Source organism: Urocampus carinirostris, chromosome 17 (assembly GCF_059441175.1).
Source record: "Urocampus carinirostris isolate Australia breed hairy pipefish chromosome 17, RoL_Ucar_1.0, whole genome shotgun sequence".
In the NCBI taxonomy this organism is placed as follows: Eukaryota; Metazoa; Chordata; class Actinopteri; order Syngnathiformes; family Syngnathidae; genus Urocampus; species Urocampus carinirostris.
In genome coordinates, this window is record NC_142365.1 from 7,877,039 (window position 1) to 7,900,689 (window position 23,651).

At 39.6% G+C, this 23,651-nt stretch overlaps 1 protein-coding gene across 1 annotated transcript in view; it reads left to right on the forward strand.

The window, feature by feature from the left end:
* The window catches only part of gfra3 (GDNF family receptor alpha 3), a 69,617-nt gene extending 47,256 nt beyond the window's left edge, over positions 1–22,361 (forward strand). The window contains exons 4-8 of the mRNA XM_088321132.1: positions 1,543–1,912; positions 3,740–3,849; positions 5,806–5,940; positions 9,631–9,758; positions 21,535–22,361. Coding sequence (XP_088177258.1) covers positions 1,543–1,912; positions 3,740–3,849; positions 5,806–5,940; positions 9,631–9,758; positions 21,535–21,735 — 944 coding nt within the window. The 3' untranslated portion in view covers positions 21,736–22,361. The remainder of the gene's footprint in view (positions 1–1,542; positions 1,913–3,739; positions 3,850–5,805; positions 5,941–9,630; positions 9,759–21,534) is intronic.
* Positions 22,362–23,651: the final 1,290 nt, after the last annotated feature.

Genomic DNA, 23,651 nt, shown 5'->3' on the forward strand with positions numbered 1-23,651 from the left:
GGGATGGCAAGGGCACGCTAAAACGTGTCGATGATAGTGTGCCATTTGCCAGTAGAAAAGAGTCTCTTCATTTGCCTTATTTAAACCCTAACCCAGGGGGTGTCCAAACTTTTCAGAATGCGGGCCAGATTTGGTTAGCTAAAATGTGTGAGGGGCGATTATTCAGCATGGCGTTATTTGAAACAGCTTTTTAAAAAAAAAATCACTGTGAAAATTTTGCAGAATTTCCATTTGACCCGCAAGGGTCTCGTGAAAAAGCACTGCTGTGGTGCTAAAACAGCTTCCAGTTGCTTCACATTTTCACAGCTTTCATTTCCAGTCGGCTTTTTGTAGTCGGCATGTGACGCCTGACAGTGACTCTTGATAGCATATTCTGTGTTGTTTTGGAGTTTAGGGAAAAATACTCTTCTGTTGTCCTGGAAGTGGCGGCCCTCACAGTCAACTATCCTTTTTGTATTAACAGTTGCCAAATCTTAGAGAAAGGGGAGGGTGTTTGGCCAAGGGACTATTCTCATGAATTGTTTTTTTGTTGTTGTTTACTGACAAACCACAAATTATTAATTTTATGACAGAAGTTTTTTACTGGACATGCCTGCCCTAACCCACTATACCACACGTTTTTTTCGACTGCGTATTTTTCTTGTTTCTACATTTGCTCTTCTAACTTAGCTCGGAAATTTTAACGACAACCAAACCAGAGCTTTGATCACCATATTTTGAATGTCAATCACAATAATAATGAGGTAAACTTACACCCATCCTGTATGGCCGCCTTCCTCGGGTTTCCTGGATGTAGATTACAGTGTTCATTTTACCTTGGAAAAGTGATGGGTCCCGGGGACTCGCATGCTCAAAAATCTATGGGTCCCAACAGAGATCTATGGGTCCCCAAAATTTAGTGTTATCGTAAATCGGCGACAAATATTTAATATAAATCTATATATTCATTCAGTTTTAATCATCAAATTATTAATTCATTTTCTGCATCAAATTATTGTTGGTCATAAACCGATTAAAGGGATAACCACAAACTTGTCTTTTTTTATTTTCTCCTTTTATACTTCCTTTTTGTCTTAACTTCTTCATACAATATAATTCGTAATATCAATCATCAAAGCAAGTGAGCCGTTTGAGAGTTTGAGAGCCGGCTCTTTTTAATGAGTTGAGCCAAAAAAGCCGGTACTCTAAAAAAAGACAGACTTCCTTTCACTCCACAACGAGATCTCGTTGGCTGAGATCGGCGTGCAGACGAAAACTCGAACCGCGAGACCAAAACAACAATGGTGGATCTGCCTGAAGAGAATTTTGGAGTGCAGTAAATCTTTGTTAAAAAAAAAGTAATCGGGTAATAATGACAATTTTGTGGCAAAAAGGTTGCGTCCCGGGGACGCACGTTGATTTGAGACTATGCGTCCCCAGCAAAAATGATGCGTCTCGGACGCGGGGAGGCGGGCAAACGAGAACACTGAGATTACGTGATAGGAACTATCAATATTAAAAGTACTTTCCTTTTAATCGAGATGTTCTTCTTTCCCTCACCAGCCTCGTCGATGTCGGTGGACGGTCACAATCAATGTCTGAAAGCGGCCCAGGACTGCGGCCTGTACGAGAAATGCGGCTCTCTGCGCTCCGAGTACGTGGTGGCCTGCACTAAGCGGTCGGCGGCCTCGGAAAACGCCTGCAATCGTCAGAAATGCCACCGGGCCCTGCGTCGTTTCCTGGAGCGCGTCCCTGAGGAATACAGCTTCGCGCTGCTCTTCTGCCCGTGTTCCGATAATCTGTGCGGAGAGCGGCGCAGGAAAACCATCGTTCCGTCTTGTTCCTATGAGGAGAGCGCCCGAGGGGAGGAACGACTAGGCAAGCCCAATTGCCTCAGCCTGCAGAGCTACTGCTCCAGGGATGAGCTGTGTAGGTGAGGAAGGTTGTGGAGATCTAGGAATAGGGTGTTCTCAAAGTGAATTTCACAGTCAGTTATTTTGCAGAAAATAACAGGGTAAGCTAGAGTTGCAACTATTATTTTATTAACCAATTATTTTTCTTAAATACATTTTTAAATTTCCTTCTTTTTTCATTACAGTGGTACCTTTTAATAAATCACAAAATAGCATCATAACATCCAACGAACATATGTAAACATCAAACCTGAGGCACATAATGCAAAAAAACCCCAAAATAAAGGTAAAAATAAAAATATTCATTCACCTTTAGCCTCGCATTTATTGAAAAACTGATCTAATGACGTCTGCTTGCCGGCTGTTGACAAACTGTCCGAAATGCGCTCGGCAAACATAGTGATAGCCCAACTTTTCAACACTTTTTCTGAGTGATTCCTTTCCACAAACTCCACAAATGTTTCCCATTTGGGCTGATTTAATGACGGAAATCCCCCTCGTCCCTTAACTGTGACGATGACACGAAGAGCATGCTGGGAGTATGTATGCGCACTGGGTTGCCAGGCAGATTTTAAGCGATAGCCAGTTTGTTTACATTCAGGAAACTCTGGGAGCAGCGAATAGCAGCGCGTACTGTACTGTATTTTTGACTTCGTAACTTGAGGCAATTTTCGAACTTAGAAGGAATACTAAAATACTAAAATAGTGCACAGATAAACAGAATAATCTATAATATAAAACTATAAAAAAAAACAAAGTATTTGTCATATAGCTTAACAATTCAATTGAATACATACATATGTATACTATACACTAAGAATGCACGCTTTTTGAAAAAAAACAAAAAAACTAATCTCGATTTTTCTGACCAGTATTGAAATTTTCTGTGCTAGACATTTTTTGATAAGTACTTCATGATAATGTGTGGCCCCTGCTCATGGTTTCTCGATGGTGAGGTTTTTGAGTTTTTCCTTGACCTCATGCATGTTCCAGATCAGGGGATGGTCTAATACTAGTCTAGGTGCCGGAGCCCATCCTAACTATCTTTGGGCAGTGGGCAGGGGACACCCTGAACTGGTTGCCAGCCAATCGCAGGGCACACAGAGACAGACAACACACTCGCTCATTCACACCTAGGGACAATTTGGAGTCACCAATTAATCTGACTTTTTGGAATGTGGGAAGTAACCTGAGTGCCCAGAGGAAACTCATCCGGACACGAAGAGAACATGCAAACTCCACACAGGGAGGCTGCAGTAGCTGGACTTAAACCCTGAACCTCTGCACTGTTAGGTTGCGTGCTAACCACCCATCCACCGTGCCGCCCTCCCTGCGGATATGTTAATGCTAATTTAATTAATAGCGTCTCCTGTCTTAATCATGGCACAATGTGTTACTTTTCTGTATTAGACATTACCCCGCTTTTTATTTATTTTCTTATTCAACAAACATGAATGAGTTCATTTTCATAGCCTTTTAAGTTTGCGGCTTGTAGAAAAACAATGTTGAGTTTCTTCCTTAAATTGCCACATGCGGCTTTTAATCTGTCGTCCGGAATTTATGGTAGTTATTGCATGAGAAAATTAAAAATGTGAAAGGACTTTTAAGGTAACACATAGACCATAATAACGTTTTAGTGGTGCTTCATTTACTGACTTGATATTAAGCTTATAAACATGGTTTTTTCACTCCAACAGCAGCAATAGTAGATCCAAAGAAGGACAACATCAAATTTGAATAGAGCGTATCACTCTGGTGGGAAACTCGCGCAACTCAAAGCCTAATCAGTCCGTTTCACCCTGAGGGCAGTTTTAAAATTCAGTGTTTTCTTTTTCTGTGCGCGTCAGATCCCGGTTTGCTGATTTCCAACACAACTGTCAACCGGCTCCTCTCTCGGCTTCTGGCTGCATGCGAGAGAGCAGAGCGATGTGCCTCAAGGCCTACGCCGGACTCATAGGTGAGTGAATGAAAGCGCAGAACATCTCCGGAGATGGGATCGTTTTGTGGAAAAGGCAGAACACGGTGTGAAGGATTATTAGAATTCATCGGCGGCTGTTTTGCTGTGATATTTGTCTGTAATCCCTTTTCCAACACCGCCAATAAATTACTTTTCTGGTTTCGCAAATGGTCTTTACGTTTAGCTCTGGCTTTATCTTGTTTTCTTCCCCCTGTTTTTAGTTTTCAGTTTAGTTAGGTTTTAGTTTAGTTTCATCGTATATGTAGTTCAGAGTGATGAGCTTAGCGGAAGAAAGCATTTTATAAATATATATATATATATATATATATATATATATATATATATATATATATATATATATATATATATATATATATACAGGGTTGGGTAGGTTTACTTTAACTTGATTACTTTCAATTACTTTTGGATTACTCCAATACCAAATATGCTAATAAAAGACAAAATAAAGTAAATATGAATAAAATGACTCAATTTTGTGCAGGCTTGGGGAGTAACGGAATACATGGAAGGGCAAAAATGATGTTGGCAAGCTGTTTGGATTTATTTTCATTTTGTTTCTGTCGCATTTTATGTTCGTTTTGCCGGAGATCAAAGAGATCAAAGCCAGGAGAGAAAGCTTACCACGTGTTGTGAGTCATAATTGTATTTACATTTAGTTTCTTTTGTCTTTTATTACCATATTTGGTATTGGAGTAATCCAAAAGTAATTGAAAGTAATCAAGTTAAAGTAATATATACAGACGCTGGTCTACTTACGGACGATCGTTTGCAAGTTGAATTTGTTCGTAAGTTGCTTCAGTGCTATATATTGTATGTTTAAAGTTTATTTACGGATGTTTAGCGCTTGCATGCGTAACCTGCATTAATTTGTACTAAAAAATAAACATTTCATAAAATAATATGCTCTATAAAGATAAATAAAGTTAAATTTAACCTACTTTAGGAAGATGAGCTTCAAGAGGTCCTCCTTCGTGTTAGAGAGTGGCCGAAAAAAAGCGATCCAAGAGAGACAGAGAGAGAGAAAGAGAGAGAGAGAGAGAACATATATATATATATATATATATATATATATATATATATATATATATATATATATATGTATATATAGAGAGAGAACATATATACATGTATAGAGAGAGAGAGAGAGATCATATATATGTATATAGAGAGAGAAAGAACATATATATATATGTATAGAGAGGGAGAGAACATATATATGCATATAGAGAGAGAACATATATATGTAAAGAGAGAGAGAGAACATATATATGTATAGACAAAAAGAGAGAGAGAGAACATGTGTATGTATAGACAAAAAGAGAGAGAACATATATATATATATATATATATATATATATATATATATGTAGAGAGAGAGAGAGAGAGAGAGAGAGAGAGAGAGAGAGAGAGAGAGAGAGAGAGAGAGAGAGAGAGAGAGAGAGAGAGAGAAGCAGGTAGCCGAAGCTCGAACCAGCAATCTCCCAGTCTCGGGGCAGGCGCCCCAGCCCCAAGGCCACTGAGCTATATATACATGCTTCAATTCTATATTTTCCCAGGATTAACTTTAGTTTGTGGAATTTTGGAGGGGAAACAGGAAAACAATAACCGCGCATTTATTTTGTCACGCTCGTTTCGTCGAAAATCTCCTCAAAAAACACAAAATCTTCAGCTTTCCGCACCCATACTAAGCACAATTCTTTACATGAACTTTTCTTTTGTCGCTCTTCCTTTGAAAAGTGCCCCTGGAGAGAACCACAGCTTTCTGTTTTGACTGGCAGCGCCTCAAAAATGTCTTACTTTGTAGTGTTCCCCCTATTTTCTCTCTACCTTATCTTTCAAAACATTTTTGCTGGGTCCCTGCGACAAAGGCACAGACCATCAATAAGATCTTCGCCAACTGGAAAATGGCCGTTTTTTTGTTGTTGTCCTTGACAGGCACCATTATGACTCCAAACTACGTGAGCAACAGCAGCACCGAAGTTTCGCAGTGGTGCACGTGCGACGGCAGTGGGAACGAATGGCAAGGCTGTCAACGCATCCTGCACATGTTCAAAAACAACGCTTGTCTCCGTAAGTAGCGATTGCTCTCGCAAATGATTTCACTTGAACAACATATTGTGACAACGAAATTGGGCATGACACTCCAGTTTCACCCATTCACAGTGAGGTAAAAAAGCCAAGAAGATAAAGGAACAGAGAAGATAAGGTTATAAAACAAGGAGGATAAGGTTATAGTTATAATTTACACAATATTTACACAAGAAATGTCGGCATGTAGGATGTTACATACAGTTTGGTATCGTAATATGGTTTGGTATCGTAAGGGTTTGTGCAATTATGCACTTGGTGCAAAAAGAGTCATCATAGTGCAAAAATAAAATTATGAGGAAAGAAGGAGAACAGCTTATGTTTTTTGTGGGGTGGGTCATAGAAAGAGGAAGCAGGAACTCAGGCAGGGGTGCTCCAAAAAAGAGGAACGCTATTCATTAACAACATGAGGTACAAAGTAACAAACAAACAACCAGACACAAAAAAATAATGCCCCCACCCCCCTAAAAAAAACCCTGACATGATCCAAATCAGAAAGAAAGACTAAACTAGAAATGGAGTTTCAATGTACAAAGTAACAAACATGATCCAAATCAGAAGCAAAGACTAAACTAGGAATGGTGTTTCAATGAACAAAGTAACAAACATGATTCAAATCAGATACAAAGACTAAACTAAATGGAGATTCAATGAACAAAGTAACAAACATGATCCAAATCAGAAACAAAGACTAAACTAGGAATGGAGTTTCAATGAACAAAGTAACAAACATGATCCAAATCAGATACAAAGACTAAACCAGAAATGGAGTTTCAATGAACAAAGTACCAAACATGATCCAAATCAGAAAACAAGACTAAACTAGGAATGGAGTTTCAATGAACAAAGTACCAAACATTATCCAAATCAGAAACAAAGACTACACTAGAAATTGAGTTTCAATGAACAAAGTAACAAACATGATCCAAATTAGAAACAAAGACCAAACTAGGAATGGCGTTTCAATGAGCAAAGTAACAAACATGATCCAAATCAGAAACAAAGACTAAACTAGGAATGGAGTTTCAATGAACAAAGTAACAAACATGATCCAAATCAGATACAAAGACTAAACCAGAAATGGAGTTTCAATGAACAAAGTACCAAACATGATCCAAATCAGAAACCAAGACTAAACTAGGAATGGAGTTTCAATGAACAAAGTACCAAACATGATCCAAATCAGAAACAAAGACTACACTAGAAATTGAGTTTCAATGAACAAAGTAACAAACATGATCCAAATTAGAAACAAAGACCAAACTAGGAATGGCGTTTCAATGAACAAAGTAACAAACATGATCCAAATCAGAAACAAAGACTAAACCAGAAATTAAGTTCCAATGAACAAAGTAACAATCAAACACGCACTGAATTACCCAACAAAATGTTCAACCCAAAACCCAAAAACCAACTCAGAAATAGCAACGATAGAAGAAATTAAACAGACCCGTCGACGTGTGCTGTCCAAAATGTCAATATAAAGGGTCAGGATAATAAAGGACAGGTGTGCGGTGATTGGTCACACCTGTTCCTAGGTTAAAACCCATTTGGTGCCCTCTGGTGGAAGGAGGCCTACCAGACTCTATCAGCTTACTGGCAAACTTAAAACGTTTGGATGTAAATATCAAAAATACTGCTCAAAATGGTATAATCTGTGCACTGTTGATAATTTCCAGGTAACATGTGAATACAGTGATACCACGATACTCAAGATTCGTTTGGGATCAGTGTTCGTACACCGAATCGAACGAGGAATAAAACAAAACACTTCCCATATAAAGTAACGGTTTTAATTTTTAAACATTCTTATGCTTTCTAAAATACCCTAAATGCTAGAAAAAACAGTGCTAATTATTTAAATGCACATATAAAGATTAAACATAAAAACTGTAAAACCATAAAAAAACTGTAAAACCATATTAAACCATTCATTGCGCCTCTGAGTAGCAGTTCAATGGCTTGAATGTGTACACAGTTCTCGTATTTGCCAATCATTTCCTTTTTCTACTCGATAGCTGTTCTCCTTTTTTCCTCTTTTTCCCCTTATCTAACTTTATTGGGACCTATTATTATTATCGGCAATAAAACGCACTAAAATATAATCAAGTCTTGACAATCTCTTTTGAATTGATGCTTCCCGACTGGGCCAAGATGGCCACTCCTCTCACTTGGCTGCGTATTTGTTCGAATACCGATGTATCACTTTATTTTGTGTGGAGACCATTACCCCTAAGTCAGGGCAACCCAAAATGTCGAAAGAGCCATTGGCAAACGTTTTGAAAAAGAACAGCCATGCATTCAATCATATATTCCCGGATGACCAAATTACTTCCCACCATTCCGTTCTTGTCATTCAGTTCTCGTACACTTCATAAAGACTCTACGAGTCGGCGATACCACACAACGATTTATGGTCCAACCATATTCTCACAGCCCGGCCTAATAATATCAACAATGTAGTACAGTGACTAAAAAGTGTGAGAATGAAGTAACACCTAATGCCTTTTCATGTGTTATTTGTATTTCTAGCGGACTAAAGGATAGGTTTGGCGCACTCCTTGCTGCGATCTGGGTTTGATTCCTGTCGCAATACTAAGCAATCATATGCAATTGTTATCAGTGATGTGTTCTGACTAACCGATCAATGCGCAAATATGGCATTTTTTTTGCAACGGCAGGTGTCAGAATAGTTTGAATTCCATGCCCCTTTTAGTCGGGTTGGCCCTATAGATATATATGAAAAAAATATCACAAAATCCTTTTCTTTTCCAGCTCAAACTACGCATCATAAGGGACAAACGTTTTGAAAAAGAACAGCCATGCATTCAATCATATATTCCCGGACGACCAAATTACTTCCCACAATTCCGTTCTTGTCATTCAGTTTGGAATCTCGTACACTTCATAAAGACTTTACGAGTCGGCTATACCACAGAACGATTTATGGTCCAACCATATTCTCACAGCCCGGCCTCAATAATAACATAAAAAATGAAGTACAGTGACTAAAAAGTGTAAGAATGAAATAACACCTAATGCCTTTTCATGTGTTATTTGTATTCCTCGTGGACTAAAGGAGGGGTTTGGCGCACTCCTTGCTGCGATTGATAATGGATTGATAATGGATAAGGATTGATAATGGATAAGAATGGATAATGAGGCAGGATACCGAAACAGGACTAACTAGACAGGAACGAAAACTGGAGAGAATAATAAACAGGACAAAAATAGACGGGAACAAAACTGGAAACCGATATTAAACAGGACAAAAATAAACGGGAACAATACCGGACCGGAAAAGCCAACAGGAAACAGGACCGAGTCAAAACCAACGTCTTGCGGGGCAGAGGTTCGTTGACGGACTGACAAAGAAAGAGTGAGAGCACTGAGTTTAAATAGACGGAAAGCCAATCCCTCAATGAGCCGCAGCTGTACAAATAGAAAATATTATTAGAAGTGGGAAAGTGCTGAAAATAATTCAGTTATAAGTTTCTCGTGAACAAGTAAAGACAAAAAAAATCAAATTTTTACATCCACCCATTTTCAAAATCCCTCAGCTCCGTCGTCACACATATTTAAACATAGGAGGCAGCGGAGGAGTCCTAATGACTCTGTGATGATGAATTACGAGGCATTCAAAGACCCCCCCCCTGCTGAATTCTGCCTCAGGTGCCGCAATAACCTCCATGGGAGTTTCTGCCGAGCCCCCCGCCGAGACCAGCCCCGTTCCGGATCCCACCCCGAGAGTCCGCCAGGAGAGGGTCCACTCCGAAAACTCACTGCCGGAATTCACCACCGTAAGTTGACCCCAAACCGAAAAGTTTCACTCCTGAATAAGTAATACATAAAAAAGGGGAGAACAGAAAATCAACTTCCAGCTCTTTGGTGGATTAGCTGACGGTGTTGGGCTCATCCCTCTACTTTCACTATTCATGTATGCACACCCCCTTCACTCTATATTCTCTTTCTTTCCTCATAATCCTCCCACAACACCCCACTGCTTCACCGCTGCGTTCCTTCTCAGTTTATTCAATAACAAACCCCTTTTAAGTCCTTTTCCTTTTTTTATTTGACATTGGCAGATATGTTTACACGAGTGGAATAATTCCCGGACGCTAATTTTGTGTCGCCGGACAAAGGATTCGACGTCCGGACCGGCGCCGTCCGTGCTTACGGAAAACCGATGCTACCATATATAGCAGGGGTGTCAAACTCATTTTAACTCGGGGGCCACACGATAGAACAAACATTCCGTCAGGGGCCGGACTAGTAGATTAAAGAGAAAGAAAAAGAGATAAAGAAATAAGGGAAAGAGGGAGGGAAAGGGAGAGAGGGCGGGACAAAGAAAGAAAAAGAGAGAGAGGGAGAGAGCGTGAGAAACAAAAGATAAAAAGTCGTAAGAGGGGGAAAAGAAAGGGAGAGGAAGAAAAAAATCCAAAGAGAAATTGAAAGACAGAAGGAGAGAAAAGAGAAAAGAAAGGGCGAAGGGTAGGAAGAGAGAAAAGAGAGAAAAGGAAAAAAGGAAGTTAAAGCAAAAGAAGTTAAAAAGACACAGAGAGAAAAAGAGACAGAGCAACAAAGGAAGAGAAAAAGAGAGACACAGAGAGTCAAAGAGACAGAGAGTGGGAGAAAAGGGGTGGAAAAGAGAGAGAGTGAGACAGAGAGAGAGAGAGAGACAGAGAGAGAAACAAATACAAGTACAGTGTCTTTGTGAGAGGCACCTGGCTTTGGCAACATCAAGTTGACATATTTCAACCTGCAGCTTGTTTTTCTCTTGCGTTTCTCTGAGTGTTGTCTCGCGGGCCGGATTCAATCCCTTAGCTGGCCTGATAAGGCCCGCGGGCCGCCTGTTTAACACCTGTGATATATAGGAATAAACATATAAATTAATACCAACAATTATAAAAATATATCACGTGATACCATATCAAGGGTTTCAATTGTGGCCCCCAGGATGATAGTTTGAGGCCCTCGCCTTAAATGAGAGTTAAAGGGACAGTGTGCATTATTTTCCTAATAGATGACGCTGTATTCTGTCGTGCCACCACAAACGAGTGCTAAATGCACAGCGGAAGGAGACAAATGACGGAGACACAAAGTGACCAAAACACACCTTGTGACTTTTAAAAAGAAGAGAAATAAGAACATAGAAAAGAAAATAGAAAAGAAAAGAAAAAGAGGGATAAACAGAAAAGATAAGAGAAAAATAAAAAACAACTGCGAAAAAAAGTGAAAACTCAAGAAATGAAAGAAATCAACAAGAGAAAAATTCAAAAATGAAAAAAAAGAAATTTCTTTTTTTTCTGTACTTCCTTTCATTCATTTTTCATTTTGCTTTCTTCCTCTCTCACATTTACCCTTTTTTGCTTTCTTTCCCATACTTTTCTTTTTACAAAACAAAATACATGGCAAAATAAAAGACAAAATAGACAACAAAATACATAAAAAACACAAAACATAATAAATGACAAAATACGCAACAAAATGAAACAATGAAATACACGACAAAATACATGACAAAACAAACAATAAAATACTTGACAAAATGAACGACAAAATACACGGCAAAAAAAAATTAACGATAAAAAAAAGACAAAATACACGAGAAAATAAATGACAAATTAAGCAACTAAATACACAAAATAATATTCCCCAAAAAACACATGACAAAATGCATGACACAATACAAACACAAAATACATGAAAAACACATGAAATAAATCAAATTAAACACAACAAAATAAACGGTAAAATACTCTACAGAATAAACAAAATACACAACCGAATAAATGACAAAATACATGACTAAATACACAACAAAATGTTCCCCAAAAATACTTGACAAAATACACAAAGAAATTCATGACAAAATACACAAAAAAATACAAAGACAAAAAAAAAATTAAAATACGTGACAAAATACACGACAAAATTAATGACAATATACATGACTAAATACACAACAAAATGTTACCAAACAATACTTGGCAAAATACACACAAAAATACATGACAAAATACATGAAAAAAATACAAAAAAAAAAAAAAGGTAAAATACATGAGAAAATATACGACAATAAAACAGGATAAAACAAAATAAAAGACTAAGTACATCACAAACGAAACATCAAAATATACAACAAAATACATAACAAAATACTGTCACGGTTGCCATGGCGCCCAAATGCCCCCCCCCCATGTGGCGCCAGCTGCAGCTTGTTGACAGATTGGCTCGCTGTCAGTATTTAAACTCCGTCCTGTCAGTCCCCTTTTGTCGGTCCGACTATGAATCCCTGTTTTTACACGGCAAGAACTTTTTCGCCTATCCCGTTTTTTTGGTCGTGATTGTCTCCCGCTACGATCCGTTTTGATCTCGACCACGTCTGCTCTCCCGTCCCGAATTACGACCTGTTTTGATCTCGACCATGTCTGTTCTCCCGTCCCGAATAACGATCCGTTTTTTAACTCGACCACGTCTACTCTCCTCTCCTGGCTTTCGACTGGTTTCCAATCCCGACCACGTTTTTGCTCTCCTATCCCAGCTACTGACTTGTTTTTTCCGTTCCCGACACCGCCATCCCTCACCACAGAAGTGCCACTTCCGCGTTCAGCGCGAACTGTTCCCCGCGACCAGCGATCACCGGATCGTTTGTGCAATCCTTTCCCTTCTTCCCGACAAAACTGTGAGAAACCTTACGCGAGTTGATACGGTTTCCGTTATGGTCCTGACAAATACACAACATCATACATGAAAAAATACAAACACCCAATACACGGCAAAATAGACAACAAAATACATGGAAAACACATGACATAATGAATAAAATAATACATAATAAAACAAACAGTAAAATACTCGACAAAATAAACGACAAAACACATCACAAACACATGACAAATACTTGACAAAATACACGACAGAAATGACAAAACAAAATAAAAGACAAAGTACGTCGCAAAATAAACATCAAAATACAAGATAAAATACATAAAAATAAATAAATACCAAAATCGAACAAAATAGATAAATAAATAAAAAATTGCATTTGTGTCATAAATCTAGGTGACTTATTTACCTGTTCATTTATTTATACGGCACATATTTGTGGGTATTCATTCCTTTTTCCTTTTTTAAAATATACTGCACAGGCAGCATGGCAGCGCAGTGGTTAGCGCTTGTGCGGCACAGTTCATGTCGTGGGAACCTGTCGTGGGTTCAAATCCAGCTCCAGACTTCCTGTGCGGAGTTTGTATGTTCTCCCCGTGCTTGCGTGGGTTTCCTCCGGGCACTCCGGTTTCCTCCCACGTTCCAAAAACATGCATTTCAGGTGAATTGTCCGGTCCAAATTGTCCCTAGGTGTGAATGAGCGAGTGAGTTGTCTGTCCCCGTGTGCCCTGCGATTGGTTGGCAACCAGTTCAGGGTGTCCCCTGCCCACTGCCCACTGCCTGGAGATGGCTGGGATGGGCTCCAGCCCCCCCGCGACCCTAATGAGGATAAGCGGTACGGCTAATGAGATGAGATGAGAAAATATACTGCAAAACTGCTGCATTTACTTTGGAGTCATTTTACTTTTTATTTGACATAGTTGGACACGTTTACATGAGTCCCCGAAAAATCCAAGACGCTAATTTTGTGCTATTGCCGAACGACGGATGCGATTTGAACGCGCCGTTTCACTTAATGAATGATTAAAAAGTACGCGTTTTCCGTTTGGGGTTCGGAGGAAGCGGTGTGGCAAAGGTGGACAGCTGGCCGAGTGACTCTCGGTGCTGACAGCTGTTTCCTGCTCACATCACAGAGCAGCAAATGTGTTTACAGTGTACACACTCGGGGCGGCGTCCCTACAGCTGCAAATGGAACCTTTTAAGTAAAGTGGCCAATAAGACTTTTCCAAGGGAACGGCCATTTTATTGCATCTTTTTATACTTTTAATTTATTACAAATGTTTTTTTTCGACCGATAAGGCATCAGAACATGGTTGTGACATGGTCGAGCGTGGTTTGAAAAAATATAAGGTCTACACACCTTATTATTGTGATTATAGAAAATAAGATCACTACTGTGATCCCTTGTTACGCCACGCTACATACTTAGGGTTGAAAAATGTTCCGTGATCCATTACCCTCGATCGCATATAGCTGTAAGCGGGGACTGTCAGAGTGCATTTTTGTCGGATAAAGCTGCTCATTTTTGCAATTTTGTTCATTAAAAAAGTGAACTGCTCTCGTGCGGCCGCAATCCATTATCCTGGTAGAGATTTGCTGCAAGTGGGTTCTGGCAGAGCGCACTTTGGTCGGATTTACAGTAGCGGTTGTTTTCAGCCTTTCTGTCCATTTAAAAGTGAGCTGCACAATTGCAGTCACGATCCATTATCCTGATCACGAATTACTGCAAGCCGAGACTGGCAGGGCGCACTTTTAACAGACTTAGCTGCTATTTTTGCCTTGCTGTCCGAAAAGTGAACTGCACTAGTGCGGCTGCAATCCATTATCCCGGTGGAGATTTGCTGCAAGTGGGTTCTGGCAGAGCGCACTTTGGTCGGGTTTACAGTAGCGGTTGTTTTCAGCCTTTCTGTCCATTTAAAAGTGAACTGCACAAATGCAGTCGCGATCCATTATCCTGATCACGAATTACTGCAAGCGGAGACTGGCAGGGCGCACTTTTAACGGACTTAGCTGCTATTTTTGCTATTCTGTCCGAAAAGTGAACTGCACTAGTGCGGCCGCAATCCATTATCCTGGTAGAGATTTGCTGCAAGTGGGTTCTGGGGAGCATACTTTGGTCTGACTTACAGTAGCTGTTGTTTTCTGCCTTTCTGTCCATTTAGAAGTGAGCTGCACAAGTGCAGCCGCGATCCATTATCCTGATCACAAACCTCTGAAAGCAGAGACCGGCAGGGAGCACTTTTAATGGACTTAGCTGCTATTTTTGCCTTTCTGTTCGAAAAGTAAACTGCGCTAGTGCGGCCGCAATCAGTTATCCTGCTCGCATATTGTTGCAAGCGGAGACCAGCAGAGTGCATTTTTGTCCAGCCTAGCTGCTATTTTTGCCTTTCTGTCCATCAAAAAGTAAACTGCACTCACGTGGCAGCAATCCATTATCCCCTATTGCATGTTGCTGCTAGCCCAGACTGGCAGAGTGCATTTTTGTTGGTCCTAGATACTCCTGTTTTTACTTTCTATCCTTTAAAAATTTAACTGCTCTCTGGCTGTGATCCATTACGCCGAACCCCATATGGGGACCAACAAAAGGCACTTGTCAAGAGGTATGCAGTCCTGGCCTGGGGGTACCCATTAACAAAAAATTAGGGATTCCAGTCCTGTATTTCTACTTTTAAAGTTTAACCTGAACAAATTGATTGACATTGACAAACCACAATTAGATGGGACATGAAAAAAATATCTAGGGATGTTCTATACCACTTTTATTCACTGATACTTAATTTAGGCTTAAACACAAGGGAATGGGAGAGCGCCAATGGAAAGTTTCAGTATCACAACTAATATCAGCCTTATTTTGAGGTATCTAAAAGATACTTGTATCAATTGCCCTCAAGTGTTTATAAAGAAAAATAAACTGACATTTATTTGAAAGACAGTGTTATGTTTGGATGTAAAGGTATTTTGTAGCTGGGGATAATTTTATGCACAGGTGGTTTTGGGATCTGGTCTCGGTATCGATCTCTTGCAGTATCATATTGGCAACTGATACCGATTAAGAATACAGTACTAGTGTCAGGGTCTGACACATCTCCTACGACCAGTTGGCCCCAACCGGTGTTTGAACTGGGCACATGTTTACAGTTTTTATGCCATTGTCATCTTGTTGTTTTTATTTTGCTGGGTCTTTCTGTCAAGTTGTGGTGGTAGATGGACCCATGTGGGGGAGGCAGGAACAGAAAGATTATATTGATTAACAAACCAGGACCAACTTAACAAACAAATTGGCACAAAAGAACTAACCAAATGCCCAAACCAGAAACCAAACTTGACAATGTCGAAATCAGAAACAAAGACCAAAACTGGAAATAGAAATGAAAACTGGAACGAGTAAAGAAAGAAAGAAACAAACACAGACAAAGCGGAGCGGTGGTGCAATGAAATAACAATGACCCAAAAAAAAAAAACAGGATGACAATGACCAAAGATCTGAAAAATGACTCGATCCAACCACATGTGATGTTTGAATTAACTTTTTAAAGGGTTTTGGATAATTGAGCACACCTGTGCCCAGTTCAAACCCTGGTTGGGGCCCCTGGTGGTGGAAGGTGTGCCAGACCCTAACAAGTACTTAGTGATTTAGATCTTAAAAGGCAGTGTTCATTTTACCTCTGAAAAGTGATGGGTCCCGGGGACTCGCATGCTCAAAAATCGATGGGTCCCAACAGAGATCTATGGGTCCCCAAAATTTTGTGTCATCGTGGTTGAAATTGTAAATCGGCGACAAACGGGTAATATAAATCTATATATTCATTCAGTTTTAATCATCACAGTTAATTGGTAGTACAAAACAGCTATCGCTTCAGATTTTTCAGTTCACAATATTGGACATTATACAAAATACTGAAAATACTGCCATCCACTTAACTATCTTTAGCAGTGAAAGCATGGCCAAGTCTTCCTTTTGATGTCGTATCCGTTCATACTTGCCTCTCTCTTCCTGCAGCAACAGAATTTCCATAGCTAATTTGTGGTTTTCATTGTCGTTGTGCCGATCCAATGTGCTTTTCTGAAAGTTCGTATTGCAAAATGATTTATGCAGTCCAGTTTTTTTGTCACGCTGGGTACACGCATCATAGAATATGTAGCCTCCATTATCATCCTCCTCATAGCGTAACCAGGAATATAATTGAGTCCATTTTGGCAGAAAAGTCCTTGCTAAGAGTATTCTTTTGTTTGTTTTCTTTCGTCGACTCGTTGGCTTCGACACACGTGTTTTCCTTGCCTTCGCGATCTTCTGAAGAATTTCTCCACCGTTTTTTCGTGCCGGAATTATTGCCATTGTTATCACTTTCTGCATTATGTTTCGACTTATTACTGACACTGAAGAAATTACCAATTTTGCGTTGATTTTCACCTAAACTCGACGACAAGCACCACAACAATGACGTCATCTCGAAGCAACAAGATCTCGTTGGCCGAGATCGGCGTGCAGACGAAAACTCGAACCGCGAGACCAAAACAACAATGGCGGATCTGCCTGACTAAAAGTTTGGAGTGCTGTAAATCTTTGTTAAAAAAAAGTAATCGGGTAATAATGACAATTTTGTGTCAAAAAAGTTGCGTCCCAGCAAAAATGATGCGTCTAGGATGCAGGCAAAAGGATGGGTGAAAACCAAAGGAAAGTATCATTATTAGTGCAGATATTAACCTTGTTTTGAGGTATCAGTACTCGATTGACTGTACAAATTAAAACATAAAAAACAGTAGGAGTACCACCTTGTTTTTGTATTTTTCCAAAACAACTCCTCGTATAACCTTTTGTCGCCTTCAAGTGTGTAAATATCTGTTACGTCCCCGGCGTCAATTTACTTCTTTGGTCCAACAATGACAAATAGTCATCAACAGCTTACATAAACGTTGTATTTGCTTCTGATGGGCCAACTCGGGTTACCTAACGTGCAATAACAGAACCGTTTAAGTGAAGTATAAAAACTGTCGTCGTTCTACCTCAGCAACATCCGGAGATGAGTGGAAAAAAATATTTTGAGGTTGCTCAGTCATCCGTACCGTTTTTATGATTGCAGTCTCAGTATTGCCGAGGGCCAATTTCTTAATGTTTGATCCAAATGTTCATTTGGACTCCAGGATGAGCAGATTGGTTTCTGTTGTGTGGGTCGATGTAACCGCACATTACTACTTTTTTACCTTTAACTGTACATATTTATTTTGCTTTGAGAGAACACATTTAAACTTGACATGAATTGTCACATGGGAAGAGGATGAAAAAGTAGATTATCATCCAAAATGTTAGATGTTTTCACTGAGTATTCCTATTTAAAATTTGGTTTAAAAATACATTCATGAAATATTTGTAATAAATCTCTTAGATAAGTACAGTGGGACCTCGCTACTTTCCGCTTCGACGTTCACGGATTCAGAGCTTTGCGGGCCTAAAAAAATAATAATAGAATAAAATGATTTAAAAAAAAATATATATATATATATATATATATATATATATATATATATATATTTTTGTTTTTTTTGTTTTTGTTTTTGTTTTTTGTTGTTGTTGTTTTTTTAAGCATTTTTGAAGGGGCGTCGCTACTTCGCAAATTTTCACTCATCGCGGGTGGTTTTGGTCCCCATTAACCGGGTCTAAAAAATGATAATAAAATATATATATATTTTTTTAAATTGTTTTTTAAGGTGCGCCACTACTTCGCGGATTTTCACTTATTGCGGGTGGTTTTGGTCCCCATTAACCGGGTCTAAAAAATGACAATAATAAAATTTATATATTTATTTTTTAATTGTTTTTTAAGGTGCGCCACTACTTCGCGGATTTTCACTTATCGCGGGTGGTTTTGGTCCCCATTAACCGCGATAACCGAGGTCCCACTGTAAAGGTAAAATATTTAATATTTTTTAAATTCAAATAAACATATTAAATCATGTATTTATTTTTTCTTTCGAAATAAACTGCATAAAACATGCACATTTTATTTGTATGTTTTTAATTAGGATATAGTTTAAATATTTATTTGAATAAATATCAAAATGATTATTTATTTCCCTTAGAAATAAATATTTCTTTTGGATGGACTCCATAAACCATCCAATTTATATTTGTATATTTTTAAATGAATAAAATAATTGTTTAATAAGTATATTAAATAATTAGCTACAAGTTTCTATAAAGAATAAATAGGTCCCTTGGATAGAATCAAAAAAGGTTTCTTAATCGGTTTATATCTAAATCAATAAATAATTTTAAAACACATTATTTTAGTCACAATGAATTCATTCATCTATTATATTATTTATCGATCTAGTTTACTGGCCAGGCAAAACAACACATGGTGCACAGCCAATGAGTGCCAACTAGGAGCAAACAAACCAGGAAAGCCCGCGTGGGTGCGTGGCGTGCAACTTGCAAACTTTGCCTCACCTTTATTGGCTAGTGCCATAAATACATGCCTCTGATTGGCAGGGGCACTGTGACAATTCTGGTTGGTCAAACGCTCCCTCACTCAAATAACAAATGGGAACTATAAATCTTGAAAAATCGGAGGTGTCTCGCGATTACACAGTCGCACTTCATCACATCGCAGTATCGATTAGATCTCGGTTAACCCTGCAGCCCTACTGTTCACTACAATCGCTGTCTGTTTCCGAGCTGCCACACATGTTGTATTAATGGGATGCGCCATTTTGAAAGTTCAATATTGTCACAGCTCTAGAGAAAACAAGCCAGATCAGTCAACTTTGAGAATGAATGTCTCGAGTCCCCCGTTGGGTGGAATATTTTATAACATATTTGCATAATTGTGGGGAGGGGACACCACGGATTCATTTTGTAATTGAAAAAAAAATCTGTTTGGGAACATCTTTAAAAAGTCAAGATGTTGTACTTAATTTTTGCCAAGGGGCCGTCTTGGAGACCTATCCGTATGCTCACAATTAGAGCAAAATAACATTTTAGGTCTCTGTTAAGCACTACATTTGATATTTAGTTTTGTAATATTACTGTTGTGGTATTTTTAGGTACTTTTGTAGATTTTCTGCAGTTGGATTTTTGTATTATTTCTGCAGTATTTTTGTAGTATTTCTTTAGCAGGTTGCTGTTGCCGCTATCAGTGTGTGTGTGTAAATGGGTAAGTGTGAAGCACATTGTAAAGCGCTTTGGGAGGTCTTCAGTGATTTGAAAAGTGCTATATGAATGTGGACCATTTACCATTTACCGTAAAATCCGGACTATAGAGCGCACCTGATTATAAGCCGCACCCACCACATTTCGTGAGGAAAACCGATTTTGTACATACACAAGCCGCACCTATATCTTAGCCACATGCACCCACATTGAAAAAATGAAACACAAACACAAAATTAACCCATACCCGACACAATCCAAAGTCACAGCCGGCAAAATGAACAGAAAATGATACCGGTACTTAAGGTTTGATGCAGACCTGCAGAGTCCCGGTGCCCGTTGAAAGTAATCCAAGGAAAAAAGTGTATATTTCCAAAGGTAAGGGTGGGAAAAATATATATCCACTATTGTCAGCCGCGTCCACAAACACGTCTCCCCTTTACTCCACTTCCCGTCAGCCCGCGTTTGCCCCGCCCCTTCTTTCTCATTTGCTCGTGCAAAACATAAATACATTACAAAAATATACAGTTGCAAATACATATTACACATGGTTGCACATATTTACAAAGAAAGAAGGTACACCGAGAGAGTTTTCAAAGCTTTAATAATAATTTAACTTTCATCCCATACCGTGCCTGTGAAGGGTAGCAAAACGCTACTAGTCACACGCTCGCGACACAGCAAACAGGTCTGTTAAACAATTCATACCGTACATAATTGCTGTCAATATTGTCGAGAAAAATTGTTCAAACCTCACATTGTTTATTTGCCGTTAATAGTGTCAATAAAATTGTTCAAACCAAAAAAACTACGGTAAACCGTCCTCATCTTCCTCCTTATAACTGACGTCATCAAAGTCGTCTTCCTTCAGTACGGGAAGGAGACTTTGACATATAGACGTCGTCCCACGCTCCAAAACATGCTAGAAACACGCTCGGATCACAGTAAACAGGTCTGGTAAGGGTTACGTGTAGTAGCTCTGTTTCCTTCTTTATCGGACTGCTCGTTTGCGTTTAGCTTGAAACTTGCGTCATGTGCCTTTCTTTTTGCAATTTGCATGATGAGTATATGTCTATGATTATTTAATTTGTGCACAAGCTAAGAAGTTGCAGTCTTCCTCGGCGCATATATTCCACTGGTCTAAATCTTACCTTTTGTACTCGAGCTGCTTACATATATTGGCCGCATCACTGAATAAGCTGCAGGGTTGAACGTTTGGGGAAAAAAGTAGCGGCTTATAGTCCGGAATTTACGGTACTTATCTAGGTATGGGCAGAGCATGGAATTTCAAGAAAAGTCACTAGAACTAATAATGCATCAATAAAAATAGCAAAAGGCAGCACGGCGGCGCAGTGGTTAGCGAGTGTGCGGCAGAGTTCTGAGGTCGTGGGAACCTCCTGCGTGGGTTCAAATCCAGCTCCCGGCCTTACTGTGCGGAGTTTGTATGTTCTCCCCGTGCTTGCGTGGGTTTCCTCCAGGCACTCCGGTTTCCTCCCACATTCCAAAGACATGCATTTCAGGTGAATTGGCCGGTCCAAATTGTCCCTAGGTGTGACTGAGCGAGTGAGTTGTCTGTCCTCGTGTGCCCTGCGATTGGCTGGCAACCAGTTCAGGGTGTCCCCTGCCCACTGCCCGATGATTGCTGGGATGGGCTCCAGCACCCCCGCGACCCTACTGAGGATAAGCGGTGCAGCTAATGAGATGAAATGAGATTAGAAAAATTCTCAACTCTAACTCCAATTTGCTTCCCTTTCCAGATTGAAACCAGAGAAGAAGTGGTGCAGGAGGAGGTTAAAAGCCAAGAATTCAACATCCTCCCTCCTTACTCCGACAAAGACTCCGATCCCCAATCGAGGGCCACCGAGAGGCAGCAGGGGGCGGCCGGTTCGGTGAAACCGACCCGCCTTCTACCGCTACTGTCCGTCCTCATCCTGGTGTGGGACTGCGGGAGCGTTTAAAGAGTCCGCCTCCTCCTGCCCATTCCCCATCCGACCCGCAGATTCTCATTGTAAACTGGCACCCAACCCCCTTCAGAGTTAAACGATATCAGTAGGGCAGCAGAGTGTGAGTCTTAACTCCAGAGCAGATAGCAATGCATGGCTGAACTGAGAAGTGCTGTCAGGGCAAACGGTTCAAACTCCCCTCCACGAAAAAAGTACATCACCTCGCAGAAAAAGAAGCACATCGCCCAAGGCCGCCACGCTCACGACGACGTGCTCCTCAAGACTAAAGCGCATCACGAGACACGGCTGAGTTTTTCTTTTTCATGACTCTTCACCAATGTTCCCTGTAATTTTCCAGGGGTCTGAGCGTTCACACAAAGTCAGTGAGCAACGTTTGAAACAACAGTGAGCAAGCATAATCCCAAGTGTGGCAAGATAATTAATTATTAAACATGTCCAAAACTTGACATCAAGTTACATTTTGCTGAGTTTCCGGCAACACAAAATTATTTTTCTCTTTTGAATGAATTGACTCATGTACTATTGCAAAGGTTGTACGGCCTACAAACGTCGTTTCTTACAATTCTTTCACAAGATATCCATTTCTTTTTATCTCCTGACATATTTTGTCGCATAATATTAACATTTTTGGGGGCTTATTTAGTCGGTCGTAAGATACAGAACTGTACTTAATCACATTTTTTAGTGGAAGTTGGCAACAAGATTCACTTTGATATAATTGGAAATTTATTTAATGCAACACAAACTTATTATTTTTTTTCCTTGTTTTTTTTCTACTTTTTTTTTAATTTCTTTAAAAAAATCTCATTGTGTTTATTTTCTCTGAGCTGTTACTTTTTTCTTTTTGTTCTCTATTTACTTTTTTTCCTACATTTCCTTCTTTTTTTCTCTTCCTTTTGTTTCTTTTTTTTCTCAGCTTTTCACTACTTTTTCATTTTGGTATTTTTTTCTTTTTTGTTCTATTCCCCCATTCCTTTAAGTCATTTTGTGCATAATTTTACATAATATTTGATCGTGTTGGGATTAAAGAAGGAAAAACAACCTGAAGAGCCGTTTAGGACCCGAAAGAGCCGGTTCATTTTAGTGAGCCGAGCCGAAGAAGCCGGTTCTCGACAAACTTCGTTCGACATTGACTTCAAAATACTGCATTTAGGACACAACGTCAGGGAAACCCGTGTATTTTGACCTTCATGCACTGTAACTTTGACTTAAGTCGCTTCTTAATTAGTAATTTTGAGCCCTCATTTTTGTACGCTGGCTAGATTTTCTTGTGCGCTGAGCTGAGTATAGAGGGAACACTGCTCTTCACGTATTTTCTGCCCGTCACACTTTCACTTTCATTCTGCAGCAGCCAAACGTGCGTTTGACTTGACTGAAAACAAATCGCTTGTGACTGACGACTTTGATTTTGCGCTGCCAGTTTGAGTCAATGTAAAAGTTTTCCTCCGGTATGCAAATGAGAACTCATTTATCATCATAAATCACCGTGATCGTTTCATGAAATAAAACGCGTGCACATCGAGAACATGCTCATAATACAAGCACCGTTGAGTCTTGTTGCGTAAAGAGACGCATCCAGTGTTTTATTTTAGGCCCTTTCAGAATAAAATAAAGCCATTAATACATTATATCTTACTTATAATTGAATTCTGATGCCTTTTTTTATAATAAACCAGGAAGTAATACCAGGGGGGGGGGACACCTAGGCCTTCAGCAGTGATACGCCTGAATCAATCCAACCCTCAGTAACTATTTTATGGCTATAAAAATGCATCAATAATAACCTCATAAAATTGCAATATTATTTAGAAATATAGCCACAATTTCCATTATCTGCACCGCTTAACCACACTAGGGTGGTGGGAGGCGCCGGTGCCCATCCCAGCTGTCTTCGGGCAATAGGCAGGGGA